This window comes from Vulpes lagopus, chromosome 22 (assembly GCF_018345385.1).
Source record: "Vulpes lagopus strain Blue_001 chromosome 22, ASM1834538v1, whole genome shotgun sequence".
Classification (NCBI taxonomy): domain Eukaryota; kingdom Metazoa; phylum Chordata; class Mammalia; order Carnivora; family Canidae; genus Vulpes; species Vulpes lagopus.
Genome location: NC_054845.1, coordinates 5,502,305 through 5,519,470, shown reverse-complemented (window position 1 = coordinate 5,519,470; position 17,166 = coordinate 5,502,305). Strand labels below are relative to the sequence as shown.

Below are 17,166 nucleotides of genomic sequence, written 5' to 3'. Positions count from 1 at the left end.
TGATCTGCTTGGATGATCTGTCCATTGCTGTGAGTGGGGTGTTTAAGTCCCCTATTATTATTATATGATAATGAGATTCTTTATGTTTTTTTTATTTTTTATTTTTATTTATTTATGATAGGCACACAGTGAGAGAGAGAGGCAGAGACATAGGCAGAGGGAGAAGCGGGCTCCATGCACCGGGAGCCCGACGTGGGATTCGATCCCGGGTCTCCAGGATCGTGCCCTGGGCCAAAGGCAGGTGCTAAACCGCTGTGCCACCCAGGGATCCCGAGATTCTTTATGTTTGTTATTAATTGATTTTTATATATTTGGGTGCTCCCAAGTTGGGGGCATAAATATTTACAATTGTTTGATTTTCTTGTTGGTTAGACCCCTTTAGTATGAGTGCCTTTCTACATCTCTTGGTAGTCCTTGGTTTAAAATTTAGTTTATCTGATATAAGTATGGCTCCTCCAGCTTTCTTCTGATGACCATTAGCACGATAAGTGGTTCTCTATCCCTGTACTTTCTTTTTTTTTTTTTTTAAGATTTTATTTATTTATTCAAATAGAGACACAGACATAGGCAGAGAGACAAGCAGGCTCCATGTGGGGAGTCCAATGTGTGACTTGATCGCAGGACCCTGGCATCACGACCTGAGCCAAAGGCAGACGCTCAACCCCTGAGCCACCGAGGTTGCCCCCCTATCCTCTCACTTTAAATCTTCAGGTGTCTTTGGGCCTAAAATGAGTCTCTTCAGGGGTGCCTGGATGGCTCAGCAGTTAAACGTCTGCCTTTGGCTCAGGGTATGATCCTGGAGTCCTGGGATCAAGTCCCGTATCAGGCTCCCTGCAGGGAATCTGTTTCTCCTTCTGCTTGTGTCTCTGCCTCTCTCTGTGTATGTCTCCTAGGAATAAATAAATAAAATCTTAAATAAAATAAAATAAAATAAAATAAAATAAAATAAAATAGTCTCTTCTAAGTAGCATATTGATGGGTCTTGTTTTTTTTAATCCGTTCTGATACTCTTTGTCATTTGATTGGAGCATTGAGTTCATTTATACTCAGTAATTATTGATAGATATCAATTTAGTGCTATTGTATTACCTGTAAATTTGCTGTTCTTATAGATTGTCTCTGTTCCTTTCTGGGCTTTGTTACTTTGGATCTCCCTTTCTGCTCAAAGGGTCCCCTATAATATTTCTTACAGGAGAGTTTAGTGTTCGTGAGCTGCTTTAGTGTTTGCTTGTGTCAGGCATTCTTTATCTTTCCTTCTATTCTGAATGACAATCTTGCTGGATAAAGTATTCATGGATGCATATTTTTTCCACTTAGAGGTTGAATATGTATCATGCTGCTAACTTCCGGCCTGCCAGGTCTCTGTGGACAGTTCTGCTAATCATATGTGTCTACCCTTGTAGATTAAGGACTCGTCTCTAGCTGCTTTTAGAATTCTTTTTATCTTTGTATTTGGCAAGTTTCACTGTGCTATGTCTTGGTGTTGACCGGTCCTTGTTGATTTTGCAGGGAGTTCTCTGTGCCTCTTCGACTTGAAAGCCTGCTTCCTTCCCCAGATTAGGGAAGTTCTCAGTGATAATTTGCTCAAACAAACCTTCTGCCCTCTTTTCCCTGTTCTCCTTTCTCAGGGACTCCTGTGAGATAGATGTTGTTGTGCTTTCTGGAATCAGCGAGTTCCATAAGGCTATACTCATGATCGGATAGTTCTCTTTCCCTATTCTTTTCAGCTTCATTGTTTTCCATAATTTTATCTTCTGTATCACCTAGTCATTCCTCTTCTCCTTCCATCCTCGCTGTGATTACATCCAGTCAGTTCTGCATCTCAGTTACAGCAATTTTATATTTCAGCCTGACTAGTTTTTAGGTCTTTTATCTCTGCAGCCAGGGTTTCTCTGGTGTCTTCTATGCTTCTTTCAAGCCCAGCCAGTGTTCCTATGACTGTGGTTTTAAATTCTTGTTCCGTTGTATTGCTGATATCTGTTTTGAGCAAATCCCTGGCTGTGATTTCTTCTTGGTCTTTCTTAGGGAGAGAAGTCCATCATCTTATCCTTGTGTCTAGGCTTGTGTCTTCTGTGTGTTCTGACCATAATACTGTATTAAGCAGGAGTCACACACTGTCCAGGGCCTGGTGCTTCAGGAAGTGTTTCTGGTGTGTGCTGTGTGTGCCCTGCTGCCGTGTTTTGGCTGCCCTTTCCCAGAGGTCAGTCCTCTGCAGAGTTCCTCCTTACTTGCAATGGGGAGTGTTTAGACTTTTAATTAGGTGTGCTTTGATTTGTTAAGATAAGCCTGATTAAAAAAAGAAAAAAACCTGATCCAAGGAAAAGAAAAGGAACCAAAAAGCCCCCAAAGAAACAAACAAACAAAAAAACATAAGCCTGATTCCAAAGGAAAAGAAAGGGAAGAAAAGGAAGCCTGATCCAAAAAAAAAGAGAATAGGAAATGAAAAAACAAACAAAAACCTATAATGACCTTATTCCAAAGGGAAAAAAAAAAAAAAAAGCAATAAAGCCCGGTCCTATTTCCACAGAACAGGGATTCTTTGGTGGCTCAATCAGTTGAGCATCTGACTCTTGGCTTACGTGCTAGTCATGATTTCAGGACCCTGAGATTGAGCCCAAAGTCGGGCTCCTTGCTCATGCAGAGTCTGCTTGAGATTCTTTCGTCCCCCCTCTCCCTTCCCCTCTGCTCCACCCCCACTCTTGTGCATGCTCACACTCTCTCTCTTTCCCATACATACATACATAAATAATCAATAATCAAGCAATCAATTTCCACCAGAACTGAAGCTGACACTTTGGAACATTGTGTGATCAGTAGACTTGGTACACGCAGGGGGCCTGTGTTGGTGCTCCCAGGGAGAGGCCTGCTGGCTGACTCCCAGTCACACCTACCTTGGTAAAGATGCACCTGCAGGGCGCAGGTGGGTGGTGTTGGTGTAAGCAGCTCCAGCCTCTACTGAGGGTGCCATTTGCTCACTGAAGTCCAACTGTTATGGTGGTGGGAGGGGGGGGAGATGGCATGATCTTGCTGTCTCCTCTGCAGGGAGGGGATCTCGTGCCTGCAGCTGCTCAGGAAGCCTTCACAGAAAAGTGAACAGTTTCCCTCCTTGTGTCCCAGGCGTTGTCAAATCCTTGCCCTCAAGCTGTCTGTGCCCAGGTGATGCCACAATTCTCCTGTGTTTTCTCTCTGGCATGCAGCTGGGATTCAAAACTCCAAATTTTAAAGGGCTCTGCATGGTGCAGACCCCTCCTCCCCTGCAGAGGAGAGCCTCCCTGTGCTGGGCCTGGTGCTATTTTGTCCCAGAAAGGCAGTTGCATGGCCACACGGGTGTTTACAGTGAAGGACAATGAAAAGCAGCAACCAGGCTGTCTGCCCTCGGTGTGGGCTTCTGTCCCTTGCTAACGAGTGACCGCTCATGGGCACCAGGTGGGCCTTGCGTCCTTGGACAGGCAGTAGCCCCTCTTCCCCATGCACTCCAAGAAGGGGCACATTCTCTCCCAGCAAGAGCATCATACCTTATGTCCCTTTTTAATTCCTTAAAAATGAGAGACTATCAGAGATACTGGGAAAGAGGTTTGATGCCAGAGTTCACTCTCAAATTTTTTCTGTTCTCTTACTAAGTCAACAACCACCTTTAAAATGACTTATCAAAAATAAATAAATAAATAAATAAATAAATAAATAAATAAATAAATAAATAAATAAATAAATAAATAAAAAATGACTTATCTTTTACGAATATTCCAGAACATTTAATCTAGGTTACGTAGCAAGTTTCTTTCACATCAGTATTTTATCACATAACCTAATATTTAAAGAATACAATGGCAATCGTATAAAATGTATAAAGATGTTGAAGAGAAAAGTACAGTTGACACTTTGCAGGTGGCCGTTCTGTTTGTGAGCGCACAAATGTGACGGCGTGTCTAAGGCACTGGAGTCCAGCATGCCATGGGCACAGGTTAGTATATTTGAATGAAAAATATTTCATCTTCTTTTCTATTAAGAGATCTTCTCTTGCACTGTCCCTTTGGCACATGTGTTCCACTGTTGGCTTTTTTTTTTTTCCTTTCATTTTTGAAAGCAAAGTAGTCCAAACGGCAAGCATTCCCTTAGTCATTAAAATTTCAGTAAGAATGCTTATTTGGCCAAGTGAGTTATCCCTTGAACTTAACTCTCGCCGATCTTTTTACTTCTATGGAATCTCAGAGCAATAATGATAATGGTTAGTCCTTACCCAGTACTGACTGTGCGCTAGCGCTGTTTGAGCGCTTCGTGTGTGACAGTGTGATGCACGTAGCAATCCCGAGGTATGGGCTCATTATTCCCACTCTGCAGCTAGAAAACAGACACGGAATGATGAAGTAGCTTGCTTAAGGTCAGCTGGTATAATTTCAAGCCAGGCCTGAAAGCCAAGTAGCCCAACTCCCACTAGTTTGGCTCCAGAATCTGTGCTCTTGAACCATAATGCACTTTCTGGATCCTAAAGATGGGAGAGAACCCAGAAGGACAGATAACAAGAGATGTTGGGGGCAGGGGGGCTCAGTGACCTGGATTAGGAGGACAGTGTGGTGGGCTATTCTTGGTGGAAAGTCCCTGGAACTCCGGGCTCTGGTCTACCATAAGATGACATTTTCTAATAAGGGAGAAAGGAGGAAGACTTATTTTTACATCCACTTTTACATATATTAATACCACTAAAATCAGTCACTGCCTGAGTGCAAAAGTATAGACCCAGACATGAATAAGTAGATCTTTGGGAATATTAGACACATGCGATACAGTGGTCTGACAACAGGACATTTAGAGTGTCTTTTGGCTTCATTTAAAGTCGATGGGCTGTGCCACGTTATAGAATACATAAAGCAGTGGATTCATTCCAACAGAAAACGACTCAGAACCAAACAAGTCTAAATACACATGGGGTATCTTCTCAGTATGTAATTAAACGGCCTGTTTCAGGATCCTCGAACTCAGACTGGCAAGTGCAATATGATAATGGGTAGGCAGGAGCTCAAAGCTTCGACACTGGGTTTGTCACAATCCAGAGGCAGAGACCAGAACAGCAGGCTAACCATGACAACACTTGCATTGTGTATTTAAAGTATCTCTAAGAATTAGAACAGGGAAAAACATTAGAACAAGAAATATATTGGCATTGGGAATGTCACCTTCATAGAGCTCTTTTGCTTATGCTGAAGTGTCAGGAAAGAAACCAGGAAATGCAAAATCTGAAATAAGACTAAACACAATTTCCTAGGACTGGAAAAATATGAGATATATTCATTTACATTCTAATTGTGCTTGTTTTCTCTCAACGTGGACACACACACACACACACTCATATATTGTGAGGATTTAAATGGTTTTCTGAAAAGAATATAGATTCATTTACGCCCTGCCACTATAAGCATAAAAAATAAAAATTGAAATGAAATTCCCCTTCCTTTCTTTCGGTGTGAGTCACTAAAGTCTGCCTTTCTCCATAACTCTTCCAACTGCTTAGAGGAGAGGAGCTTATTTTCTTTGCCCTCCTGGTTCAAGGACAAAACTATATCTCTGCGCTTGGCACCAGCAGGCACCGGAGCTGTTGGCAACTATATTTTGTGACAAACTTTCTCAAAGCAAGATCAAATTCCGCCCTCCTGCGTGTTACTGTCCATCCGTCCTCAGCCACCCCACCAACGTAAATGCTTTTTCTTCCTTCTTTTCACAGCATCCACTCCCTCTCTACCCGGGAAGTGCACAGTGCAGCTTCTTTGCTTCCTCCAGACCCTCGTTTGCCTGTGAACATCATGCACACTCTTTTCCTCCTCCCTAACAGTGTCTTCCTCCTGAATCTCAGCTCCCCCTGCCTGTTTTCATCACTTCAATAACTCTTGCGTGGAGAAGAATCATCAGTTAAATAGCAGAGTTGCACTCATAGAGTTTACCTTAGGAGTTTTCCTATGCAGCGATTCCTACACCTTTATGAGGATTTCTGATTTTTAGTTTGAATTCTTTTCAGTCTCGTTCAGCAGATGCTGGTGCAAAATCATCAGATGAAGTGGTATATGAGGTTGCTGGTGACATCCTGGGTAAACTTCCAAACAACTTTGATGTTGAGGCGGCAATGAGGCGGTACCCAACAACCTACACTCAGAGCATGAACACTGTGCTTGTCCAAGAGATGGGACGGTTCAATAAGCTGTTGCAGACCATAAGGGAATCATGCATCAACATTCAAAAAGCAATCAAGGTAAGGGGAGATATACCCAAAAAAAGAATCATCGCAATAAAATTATTCATTTTACTTAGCAAATATTTACTGGGGGGAGATTGTGTGCAAGCATTGTTCTTCATTCTGGGGATAGAAGCAAAATGCCTGTCCTTAAAGAACATATAGAACTTTGGGGATGGCAGTTAATAAGTGGGTGATGAAGTATGGGGTATGTTAGCATAGTTTGCTAGATAGGATACATGCTACAAAAACACAAAGGACTAAGAGAGACAAAGCCTCTGCCTTCATAGAACTTAAGTTTTAAAGATTTATTTATTTGAGAGAAAGAGAGAAAAAGAGTGTGCGGGGTGTGGAGGGGGAGCAGAAGGAGAAGGAGGGAGAAATGTAAGCAGACTCTACACTGAACCTGACTGAGGGCTTGATCCCATGACCCTGAGATCCTGACCTGGGCAGAAACCAAGAGTTGGACATCTTACCAACTGTGCCACCCAGGTGCCTTCTCCCACTTTAAAAAATAATAACATTTAATTAATTAATTAATTAATAGAAAATAATAACATTCATTCATTCATTTATGAGAAGGGAGAGAGGGAATGGTGAGGAGGGCCAGAGGGAGAGAGAGAATCCCAAGCAGGCTCCATCCCTAGCACAGAGCCAGAAGCTGGGCTCCATCTTATGACCCTGAGATCATGATCTGAGCTGAAATCAAGAATTGGATGCTTAACCTACTGAGCCACCCAGGCACCTCCATAAACCTTAAGTTTTAATAAGGGAGACACAAATTTAAAAATAGGCATTAATTTTGATAAATGGTAAGTTCTGTGGGAAAAAAATAATAAAGGAGAAGAAGGTAGAGTGATGGGTGGGAAACTCATTCAGTCGTTTTGTGTCAGATGACTTTGGGGAGCTGACCGTTGAGTGGAGGCCTGAACTTAAGGGCAAACCATGGAACATTTGGGCAGAGGATATAGCAAGTGCAAAGGCCATGAGAACAAGTGCGGCCTGGTCTGGGAACGCAGTAAGGAAGGCTCTTGTGCCTGGAGTCAAGTGAGCATGAGGGAAACTGTAGGACAGAGAGAAAAGCCACAGACTCATAATGGCCCTGTTGGCCATGGTTAAGATCATGAATTGTATTCTAAAGGGTAAGAGGGGAGCTCTTCAGAACAGTGTAAGTAAGGAAGTTAAATAATCTCTCTTACATATTTAAAATTTCACTCTGACCGCTGCAGGAAGGGCTGTAGGGGAACAAGAGTGCAGGCAGGGAGCGATTATGCTACTTGAAGTAGCCCAGCTGAGTTGCTTTCTTACAGTAGCGTTGGAGGTGGACAAAAGTGGTTAACTATTGTCAAAAGAGGAGACTACCAGGCTGGTTGTGGTATCATCCGGTTGGGCTGTTTGGCTAAGCAGCATGGAGGATCATGTGTTTCTCCTTGACCTGGTTCGTCCTATGTCCTTCCTGGAAGAGGAAGACCTGGCTTCCAGTGTCCTCAGGGAGCTCAGCATCCCATGTGCATTCATTCACTTAATTTCTGACTTCAGGATGGTTATGTGACCCCAGCAGAGCCTGGTATCCCTCCTGGGATTTCTTCATTTTCCCTTCCAGGTTTCACTCGAGGTAGGCAATGTGCAGATTTATGGGAGAAGTCCCCAAAATCTGTTTTTGAAACCCAATTTCAATAACCCTTTTCATTTAGCACCACTTTCTGCTCATTTTCATCTAGGGCCGTCAATTCCAAACACTCTTGCATATTTTGCAGTGATATCTAGTTGCTTCTTAGCTTTCTCCTCTGCTAGTTTAGGATCAGGTTATCATCTCCTGGCTTCTAACATCACCTGCCAGCAGGCCAAAACTGTGTTGTCATTTTGCCTTTCCCTATATTTTCCACATTTATGGGCTTATGCCCTTAAAATACAAATGCTTCATCACTATTCTTTTAAGAAGGCAAGACAGAGATGTATTAGTTAATTCATTTAATAGAGCAGTAAACCAAGTTAGACTGCGATTTAATAACTAGTGAGTAGCTAAGTATTAAGCTTTTCCAGGGTCGGCAAAAGGGTGAAGTCAAAAGGTACAAACTTCCTGTTATAAAAGCCTGAGGATGTAATGTACAGCAGAATGACTTTGGTTAATAATAGTGTATTGCAAATTTGCAAGTAGTTGAGAATGAATCTTAAAAGTTCTCCTCACAAGAAAAAATACTGTAACTGTGTATGGTGACAGATGTTGACTAGACTACTGTGATCATTTTGCAATATATCCAAATATTAAATCATCGTGTTGCGTATATGAAACTGATACAGTTGAAACTTGAACAACATGGGTATTAGGGACATTGACCTCCATATAGTCAAAAACCCACACTTAACTCTTGACATCTCAAAAACTTACTACTAATAGCCTACTGTTGATTGGAAGCCTTGTATATAATAGTCAATTAACACATAATTCATATGTTATATGTATTATATATTGTATTCTTACAGTACCTGTCTCTGAAATTTTTCAGTATTTCCAGGTTACTTAGTTCAACTGTGAGTTAAATCTCAAAAGAATTTTCAATGTAGTTTTTGAAAAAGAAAATCCACATGAACCAGTGTAGTCCAAACTATAATTAGTCCTTAACTAATTATGAAAAAGGTATTTAAGAGAGGGTTGTCCAAAATCAATATTATGTTAACCGAAGGTTAACTGTATTTCAGGGGCTTGTGGTGATGTCTACAGATCTTGAAGAAGTGGTTAGCAGCATTCTGAATGTCAAAATTCCAGGAATGTGGATGGGTAAATCATACCCAAGCCTTAAACCACTTGGAAGCTATGTAAATGATTTCCTTTCAAGACTAAAGTTCTTGCAGGTGAGTTCATCTAAATGATCACGTATTGTTTCCTTTGATTTCATTTTCTTCATCAGGATGCCTAAGTGATGAGTATTACTCTCTAGTTTTTCTGTGCATCCCACCACTCAGTATTGCGTATAATTTGTGTAACTGTTAACACTCAACTGTCAAAATACTAGTATTGGAAATAGAATCTCTGTACGTTCCTTTAGGAGCAAGTGTTTATGTTCAGTAAACTTAGACACTCAAGTTAGTGACACTTAGAGGAAAGAACCGGCTATGTTGACTTTTCCATTAAATGCTAAGCATTACAATGGATTCCTAGAGCAGAGCACCTTAGAAAACCAGGCAATCTAGTAGCAAGGAGTCTTCTCTCTTCCTCGTCCAGTACTCTTCCAGGTCATGAAGTCACTCGACTGCTGTTCAAGTCCAAGACAATACTAATCTCAATGACTAATTGCCTTGGAAATGTGGAGTGAGCAGAAGCCTGTCTCCTAATTATCTGGCAATACTAGTGCTTAACTATGTTATTACTTGTATTCATCAGAAGTATTAATTTCCTACATACTGCATCAAAAACTGCCTGTGAGAAAATTTCTGCAGGGATAAAATGACTCAACACAGGCCTTCTGTTATACTAGAGTTGATACTAAAGGATTAAGATTGTTCTTGAAAGATGAAGGCTCTACTTTGGACTCCAACAGGGGAAAGTTCTTCAAATTCATTTGGCTTCTATACTATACTATTTAAAGTCAGTCCTCAATTAGCTTATTAAGGTATGATATAAATAGAATCATGTGGATATCTTGATATTTATAAAAATTTGAAGTTCTCACTACCTTGTTTCTTTTGGAAGTTCATTGTGTAATAATGTATTTCCATATGTTGGATTCCATTGTATTTTGGTAAAGTAGGTGGGAGAACCTCCAAGGAATATTCTACTGGGCACTAATGATAGAAAAAAATTGGGAAAAATAGCCCAATCCCAGATGTTATAGGATCTATCCTATCCAATCATGTAACATGATATATTGTGCAACAATGTATATTGTATGGAGCTTTTTTGGAAGGAACCACTGGGGATGGATAAAGACATTTACTTCTGGGGATCCCTGGGTGGCACAGCGGTTTGGCGCCTGCCTTTGGCCCAGGGCACGATCCTGGAGACCCGGGATCGAATCCCACGTCGGGCTCCCGGTGCATGGAGCCTGCTTTTCCCTCTGCCTGTGTCTCTGCCTCTCTCTCTCTCTCTCTCTTTCTGACTATCATGAATAAAAAAAAAAAAAAAAAAAAAAGACATTTACTTCTGTATTAACCCACACTGTGATACCCTAGCTGGTAGAGGGGCTATGAAACTGAAGTCAGAACAAACACTGAATAATATCTCTTTAAAAATCTTGACAGTATAGCTTTTTATTCCTCTTAGTGTTAGCTCCTCTATTAGTCTACCTAAAAGATGATAGGGGAAGTTTGGGGGGATAAATTTTATTAAGCAGTGTTGTATTCAAAGTTGAAATGCTCTAGCCTTAGAACACATGTGCTTTGCCACTGTAGCAATGGTATGAGGTGGGCCCTCCTCCAGTCTTCTGGCTTTCTGGCTTCTTCTTCACACAAGCCTTCCTGACCGGTGCCCAGCAGAACTATGCCAGGAAATACACCATCCCCATTGATCTCCTTGGGTTTGACTATGAAGTGATGGAAGACAAAGAGTATAAGTATGCTCCAGAAGATGGTGAGTGTGGTGAGAGAATGAGTTGGGGGTATACAGGTACGGAACAGACCTAACAGTCTTGCTTATTTCACTCAGGTGTTAAGGAGCGAAACGATCGTGTTTTAATGATCATGTGTGTTACTTTCACGTAGTTGAGGGAAAGGAATTCCTATCTACATGCAACATACTTTACAATCTGTCATCTTAAAAAACAAATCAACAACGAATTCTGTCCTCACATCCACATCCCCTCAGCTACTGCCCCATGTCTCTCTCCCTTTTGTTGCAGATTTCTCCAAAGAATTGTCTTCACATGTCTTCAGGTTCTCACTTCCTAGTTCCCATCTACCTCTCATCCTCTCCAATCAACTGATGCTCTTCACTTAGGAGTTAGTAATGACTTCCATATCGACAAATCTCATGAATTCAGTCTTCATCTTAAACCCTCAGTGGTTTTTACCAGCTGACAATGCTCTCCTTCTAGGGCCATCCTTCTCCCTTTGTTTCTCTCACTGGACACCATTCATGCTTCCGTGCTAGGTTTTCTTCCTCTAAAACTTGGAGTTTCCAAGGACTTAATCCTCGGACTGTTGCTCTTTTCTTACACTCTTATTCGTAACACACTCAGAATGGTTATATCGTCGAATGCCCGAAGGGCATGTAACAAACTGCTAAGTTGTTTAGTTTATTGTTCCTTCAATTATATCAGCCTTTAAAACAATACATTCTCCGTACAGCTCACTATAATACATGCTGTAAAAGATACCAATAAATAGATGTTTATTGAAATAATAAAAGTCAAAATATAGATTAGCAGTATACTGAGAAGGATAAATAATTTGGTTCAAACTATTTAGGAAGCGGGGAAAGGAGTATTTAAATTGGGTAAAAGGAAATCAGAGGAGGGGTATGGAGTTGCTCTGTATGCCTGCTAGGTTCTAGAAACTGCCCAGCCCTTCACATGTAATCTTCACAATAACCCTAGGCAGATACTGCAAATGCCACCCCCCCCCCCCCATTATACACAGGTGGAAACTAAGGCTGAGGAAAGTTAACTAACCTGCCCAACGTCTCACAGCCAGCAATGGGCAGAGTTGACCAAACCCCATGCCATCTGGCTCTTATGCTTCACTAGCTGCTTTCTCTAAGGCCTGCTGAGTATTTTTGTAAAAGTACAAGTTTGAAGACATTATCACATTTCTCAAGGAAAGTTTCTTGAAGAAGCTGTGGTTGATTCTTACATTATAAGGGTAAAAGGCAGGGAAGATGGCATTTGGATTGAAGGTTAGGTAGTATTGATATACCTCAGAATTAAGGTTTTTGAACTCAGCTAAAAAAATTTGAATCTATAAAAGCATTGCCTGAAGTTTATAAACTAGTTAATATTTAAGATCAAACTACTGAATTGCCAATCGTTGGTATTTCTTTCTATGGCGATTTACTAATTTAACCCACATCTGCTTTCATTCAAGGTCTACACATATTAAAATCCAAAATTATCTTGAAAACAGTGGAACAGGGATAAAGTATAACTTAAAGATCAATAAGGACCATTTAGTGTTCCAAGATTATGCAGTAAAGAGTAGCCATCAGTTCTTTAGGAAAAGTCCCAAGGAACAACTTTTTCATGTGACCCTCATGGGAGGAACCCAGAATCCACCTGGGAAAGCTTGGGCTAGACTACTTTTTCCCCACCGTTATCTCTACCATTCCATTGGCCTGTCTCCTTTGTACACACTTTAGTGTGTGCCTGTTTCTGGATTCTGGGGCTCCCAAAGAAGTCAGCTTTATTTACCTAAGATTAAATTACTTGATGAAACAGGTCACTCTTAAAGGACTCATAAAGTGACCACAATGTCGCTGTAAATCCGCATAGATTTGGAATCCTACATTCTAGCTGTACTTGCTAAGATTCCTCTTACCTGAATTATTAGTACTAATGGGGGCCTCAGAGCCCCCAGTGAGGGGCATTACACAGCAGGGAGGCAGAGAATGGTGAAGAGCTGACACCATTTGCTGACCACACCTCGCAGACCACCGCGTGTGACTCGGAGCAGCAGCAGCTCTGAACCGAGACCCAGTTAATACCTACCTGTCCTTTTAGATCTTGTGTCTTCCACGTGGCCTGTATTGACCATCAGAAAGAAAAACATGTTTATAGATCCCCATATTTCCTAAACAATTGTTGCTGGGTTGGAGGAGATTTTATCCTTATTGCCAGTTTCCTTAAATGTTGGAAAGAACTCTTTACTTTCTCTGACATTTTCTTCCCCAGTGGAGGAATAGATAATCTGGTTGGTTAGAACCAGTGATTTACTGGGCTATGCTTGCAGGGTGTGAAAGGGCTCTCCGGGACCTGGCTGTAGTCCTCTAGTTCCCTATTCCCATCTATTATTGCGGCTGCCCCGCAGGCCTTAGATCTGGCTGGAAACATTAGTCCGTAGGACGTGGTATCCCTCCCTCAGGCCGGTCCACCTCCAACATTGCTCCAGGCCCAGGGTGCACTTTGCAATTCAGTTTTACCAGAGTAATACTTGAACAGCTACTGGACAAGTGCTTTGCCAGTTAGTAAAACTGATTATTTTATTCCAGCGATTCTTTCCATCAGTTAAAACCTAGAGAGGAGAGGGGCGCCTGGGTGGCTCAGTGGCTGAGCGTCTGCTTTTGGCTCAGGTCACGATCCCGGGGTCCTGGGATCGGGTCCCACATCGGGCTCCCTGCAGGGAGCCTACTTCTCCCTCTACCTATGTCTGCATCTCTCTATCTCTCATGAATAAATAAAATCTTTAAAAAAAAACAAACAAAACAACAAACCCCAGAGAGGAGAAAGTCTTCCCATTACCCCCACCCCTACCTGCCAACATCTATCACTGGATTATTCACATGTGGCATTTAAAATTAAACTATAATTAAATTTAAAATTCAGGGATGCCTGGGTGGCTCGGTTGGTTAAGGGGCTGCCTTTGGCTCAGATCATGATCCTGGGATCGAGCCCCACAGCGGGCTCCCTGCTCAGTAGGGAGTCTGCTTCTCCCTCTGCCCCTCACCCCATTTGTGCTCTTTCTCACAAACAAATAAATAAAATCTTTTAAAAACATTTAAAATTCAGCCCCTCGGTCACACTCACCATGTTTCAGGTCTCTAATAGGCAGTGGCTACCATATTGGGAAGCACAGATACAGAATATTTCTATCAGTACACAGAGTCCTACTGGACAACACGGCCCATGTGGGTTTTATATACTACTTGACAAAGTGCTTTTGCAAGTATTAGCTGATTTGATTCTAACACCTCTACAAGGTAGACAAAGTAGGCATTGTTTTACCAAAGTTTTCCAGTTGTTCTCAGAGGACCAAACAGGTCTAAAGTCAGATGACTTGCTCAGGGTCACACAGAGTATTAGGAGCTAAGACCTAGGTCTTTCTAAGTTCCACACTGCTTCTCTTCGTGTCTGTGCAACCCTTACGGTGAATGTCTTCGTGGGCCTATACCTATATTCGATTCCCGAGGCTTTCCACAGAAGGACAGAGCACCGATCAGAGTTGCAGTGATTTCCAAATTTGTGTTCTCCTTCCGTGGGTAGTGTATGACATTACATTCTGGGGCGGGGAGGTTTATTCATGTATTCTCTCCAGACTAAGGAGAGATCTGGGAGTGAGAATAAATTCTAGAAGGGGAAGAGAGAATTACCTTTCATGACATTCAAGATCTGCGGAAGAGTATTTTCTTTACATGCTGCCTAGAAGCCACTGGATCCCTACAGCTACATTAAGAACTTTTCTTGCAGCTTTCATGGCCCCTGACATTATGATCACTGGGCAACTAAACATATAAATCTGATACCCTTCACCTAAACTGAGAACTTCCCACAGACTAAAATTCCATTTCTCTTTTATCTTCCACATCTAATCTTACTATTGAATTAACTAGGCAAAGCCTAGATAGGCTTATGTATGTTAAGACGAAGCACTCAGAATACTGCTTTTATTTTAGAACAAGTCGAGGCTGCAGTCGACCTAGGTATCATCTGCAGAGCACTTACAGGAATTTCAGATTCAGAATTTGATCAATATGCATGTTTAAACCGTTGTATTAACCTGCTTCTTTTGTATTTAGGGGTTTTCATTCATGGATTATTTCTGGATGGAGCTTCCTGGAATAGAAAGATCAAGAAACTTGCAGAATCACATCCCAAAATGCTTTATGATACGATGCCTGTGGTTAGTATTTGATCTGTGGAAGCGATCGGGGTACTAACACACACACACACACACACACACACACACTCTAATACATACCGTCAATTCTCATTCACAGCACTTCTGTTTTATCAATTTCCTCCTGAGCACTGAATTAGCCAATACTGAACCACAGCTCCTAGGAGAAATATAAGATTAAGTTTCCACGATCCTCTGCTCACATTACGGTTAACTGATCAACACATAATCTTGTTTTATGTTTCATTTAAAAATGCCTTACTTTTGATTAATGAACATCGAACCTCATGGATGGCTCTGCAACTCTTGCCAGAACGAACCCTATAGTATTTTCTCCCTAAGACTCATCACAGCCTTCGCGCACTCAGGAACACTAGATAGCACCTGAGCACTACACTTAGGAGCCGTTTTAAACAGGGAACCCACTAACAACAACAACAACAAAATGCCCAAAACTTGATATTAAATAACTCATCAAAAGGAAATGTGCTTACATTTATTTGTAGGAGGTGAAATAGAAAAGCGGAATGTGACCAGGTTCAATCTCAGCTGGGAATCGTGCTTGTTTGGTGACTCACATTTTTTGAGGCTCTGAACATGCTATAAAGGACCATAAAAGCAGGTTTGCAAATACAGAATCCAGGAAGAATGAGAATTGACTGTATCTATGTATCCATATATGCATACATAACACAAAAATTGTATTTCTTAAAAAAATTATATTTCTTACATATACCTTGACCTAAAAATGATGCTTATAGAGATTGCTCTATGAAAACCATCCACATAAAAGCTTCTGTTTCCTAGGAACCTATCTTCAGCATGGGCCAGCTAACCCATGGAAGATACGGTTTCCATCTGTTACTGCATCATGAGGAAATGACTAGATAGATTTCCACACACTTGGAAAGGCCAGTCTGGGATGGTGTGATGAAAATAGGCTGTGGATTTACATGTACTGTGGGACACTGGGAGCAGCTCAGACGAGCAGAAATCCTAACAGGTACACTGAGGGATCAGCCAAGAGCCAGTTGCAAGAAACCTGCCCTATATGCTAAGATACTATGTACGGACAGAGTTTTAAATAGGAGATCCAAATTCAAAGTCACAGGGCAATCGTTTACGATTTTAGGAGTTGATTGGGATAGAACTTCTATTACATGGAAACTCTTTTAAGGTAGATTGCAATGAATACAAAGGGATTTATAAGTGGATGATTCTCTTGAAGTCAGTGAAAAGAATTCTCATTAAGAAAATGTGTTCTTGGCTAAAATGAAATACACTCAGCTTAAGTATTGTTGAGTCCGTATATGTAACTATGTCTGAAAAACTGCTTTATGGATTCCACAGTAATGGGGGAGAAACACAGCCTAACATCCCTATTAACTCCTTCATACAATTTATTTTGACCTGAGAAACCTAAAAGAGGGCTTTGAACAGCAGGGCTGTCAAGCCATTATCCCCTCAAGAACTGTTATTAGTTGAAAAAGAATTTCAATTAGATTTTAAAACAAAACACTATTTCATCATTATGATCACAGTTTGCTCTTCACTCTCATATTCAGAACAACTTGTCCATCTTTTTTTTTTTTTTTTAGATTGGTTAGGTTTAACAGTGCTTAATACTTTAGGAACTTGGCTAATGACTTTCTAAAAATAAAATGGGTTTACTGTAGTTATAAAGGAAAGCAACTAGGTTATAAAGAGCACAATATATGTAATAGCCCCCTTTAAAATAGTCACCTAAAATGGGGAGGTGACCTAAGTTCTGAAATCACTGACAAAAATCCTTTCAGATTTTTTGAGATTGGCCTTTATTAAATACATACAGTGACATGATTATCAATGGTGGTGGTTCTCTTTAAAAGTATGTATGATTTTGTTGCTTTTTTTAATGTAAACAGTGAAAAAATCATCCCCAGAAAAGTATGGTGAAGAGGTGAAGAATACATGGATAACATTATTTTTTTCTCATTTTTCTAAAAGCACCAAAAATGCCTATGAATAAACTTACCCAAGGAGGTGAAAGACCTGTACTGTGAAAACTATAACCCATGGATGAGAGAAATTGAAAACAACACAAAGATATTCTATACTCATGGATCAGAAGAATTAATAGTTAAAATGTCCGTACGACCCAAAGAGACCTATAGATTTTATGTAATCCCTATCAAAATACCAAC

The 17,166-nt window shown here is 41.0% G+C and overlaps 1 protein-coding gene across 1 annotated transcript in view; it reads left to right on the top strand.

Annotated features, from left to right (window-relative positions):
- Positions 1 to 17,166, top strand: part of DNAH7 (dynein axonemal heavy chain 7) — a 226,933-nt gene that overhangs the window by 207,565 nt on the left and 2,202 nt on the right. The window contains exons 61-64 of the mRNA XM_041737735.1: positions 6,008 to 6,238; positions 8,921 to 9,073; positions 10,610 to 10,787; positions 14,883 to 14,986. Coding sequence (XP_041593669.1) covers positions 6,008 to 6,238; positions 8,921 to 9,073; positions 10,610 to 10,787; positions 14,883 to 14,986 — 666 coding nt within the window. The remainder of the gene's footprint in view (positions 1 to 6,007; positions 6,239 to 8,920; positions 9,074 to 10,609; positions 10,788 to 14,882; positions 14,987 to 17,166) is intronic.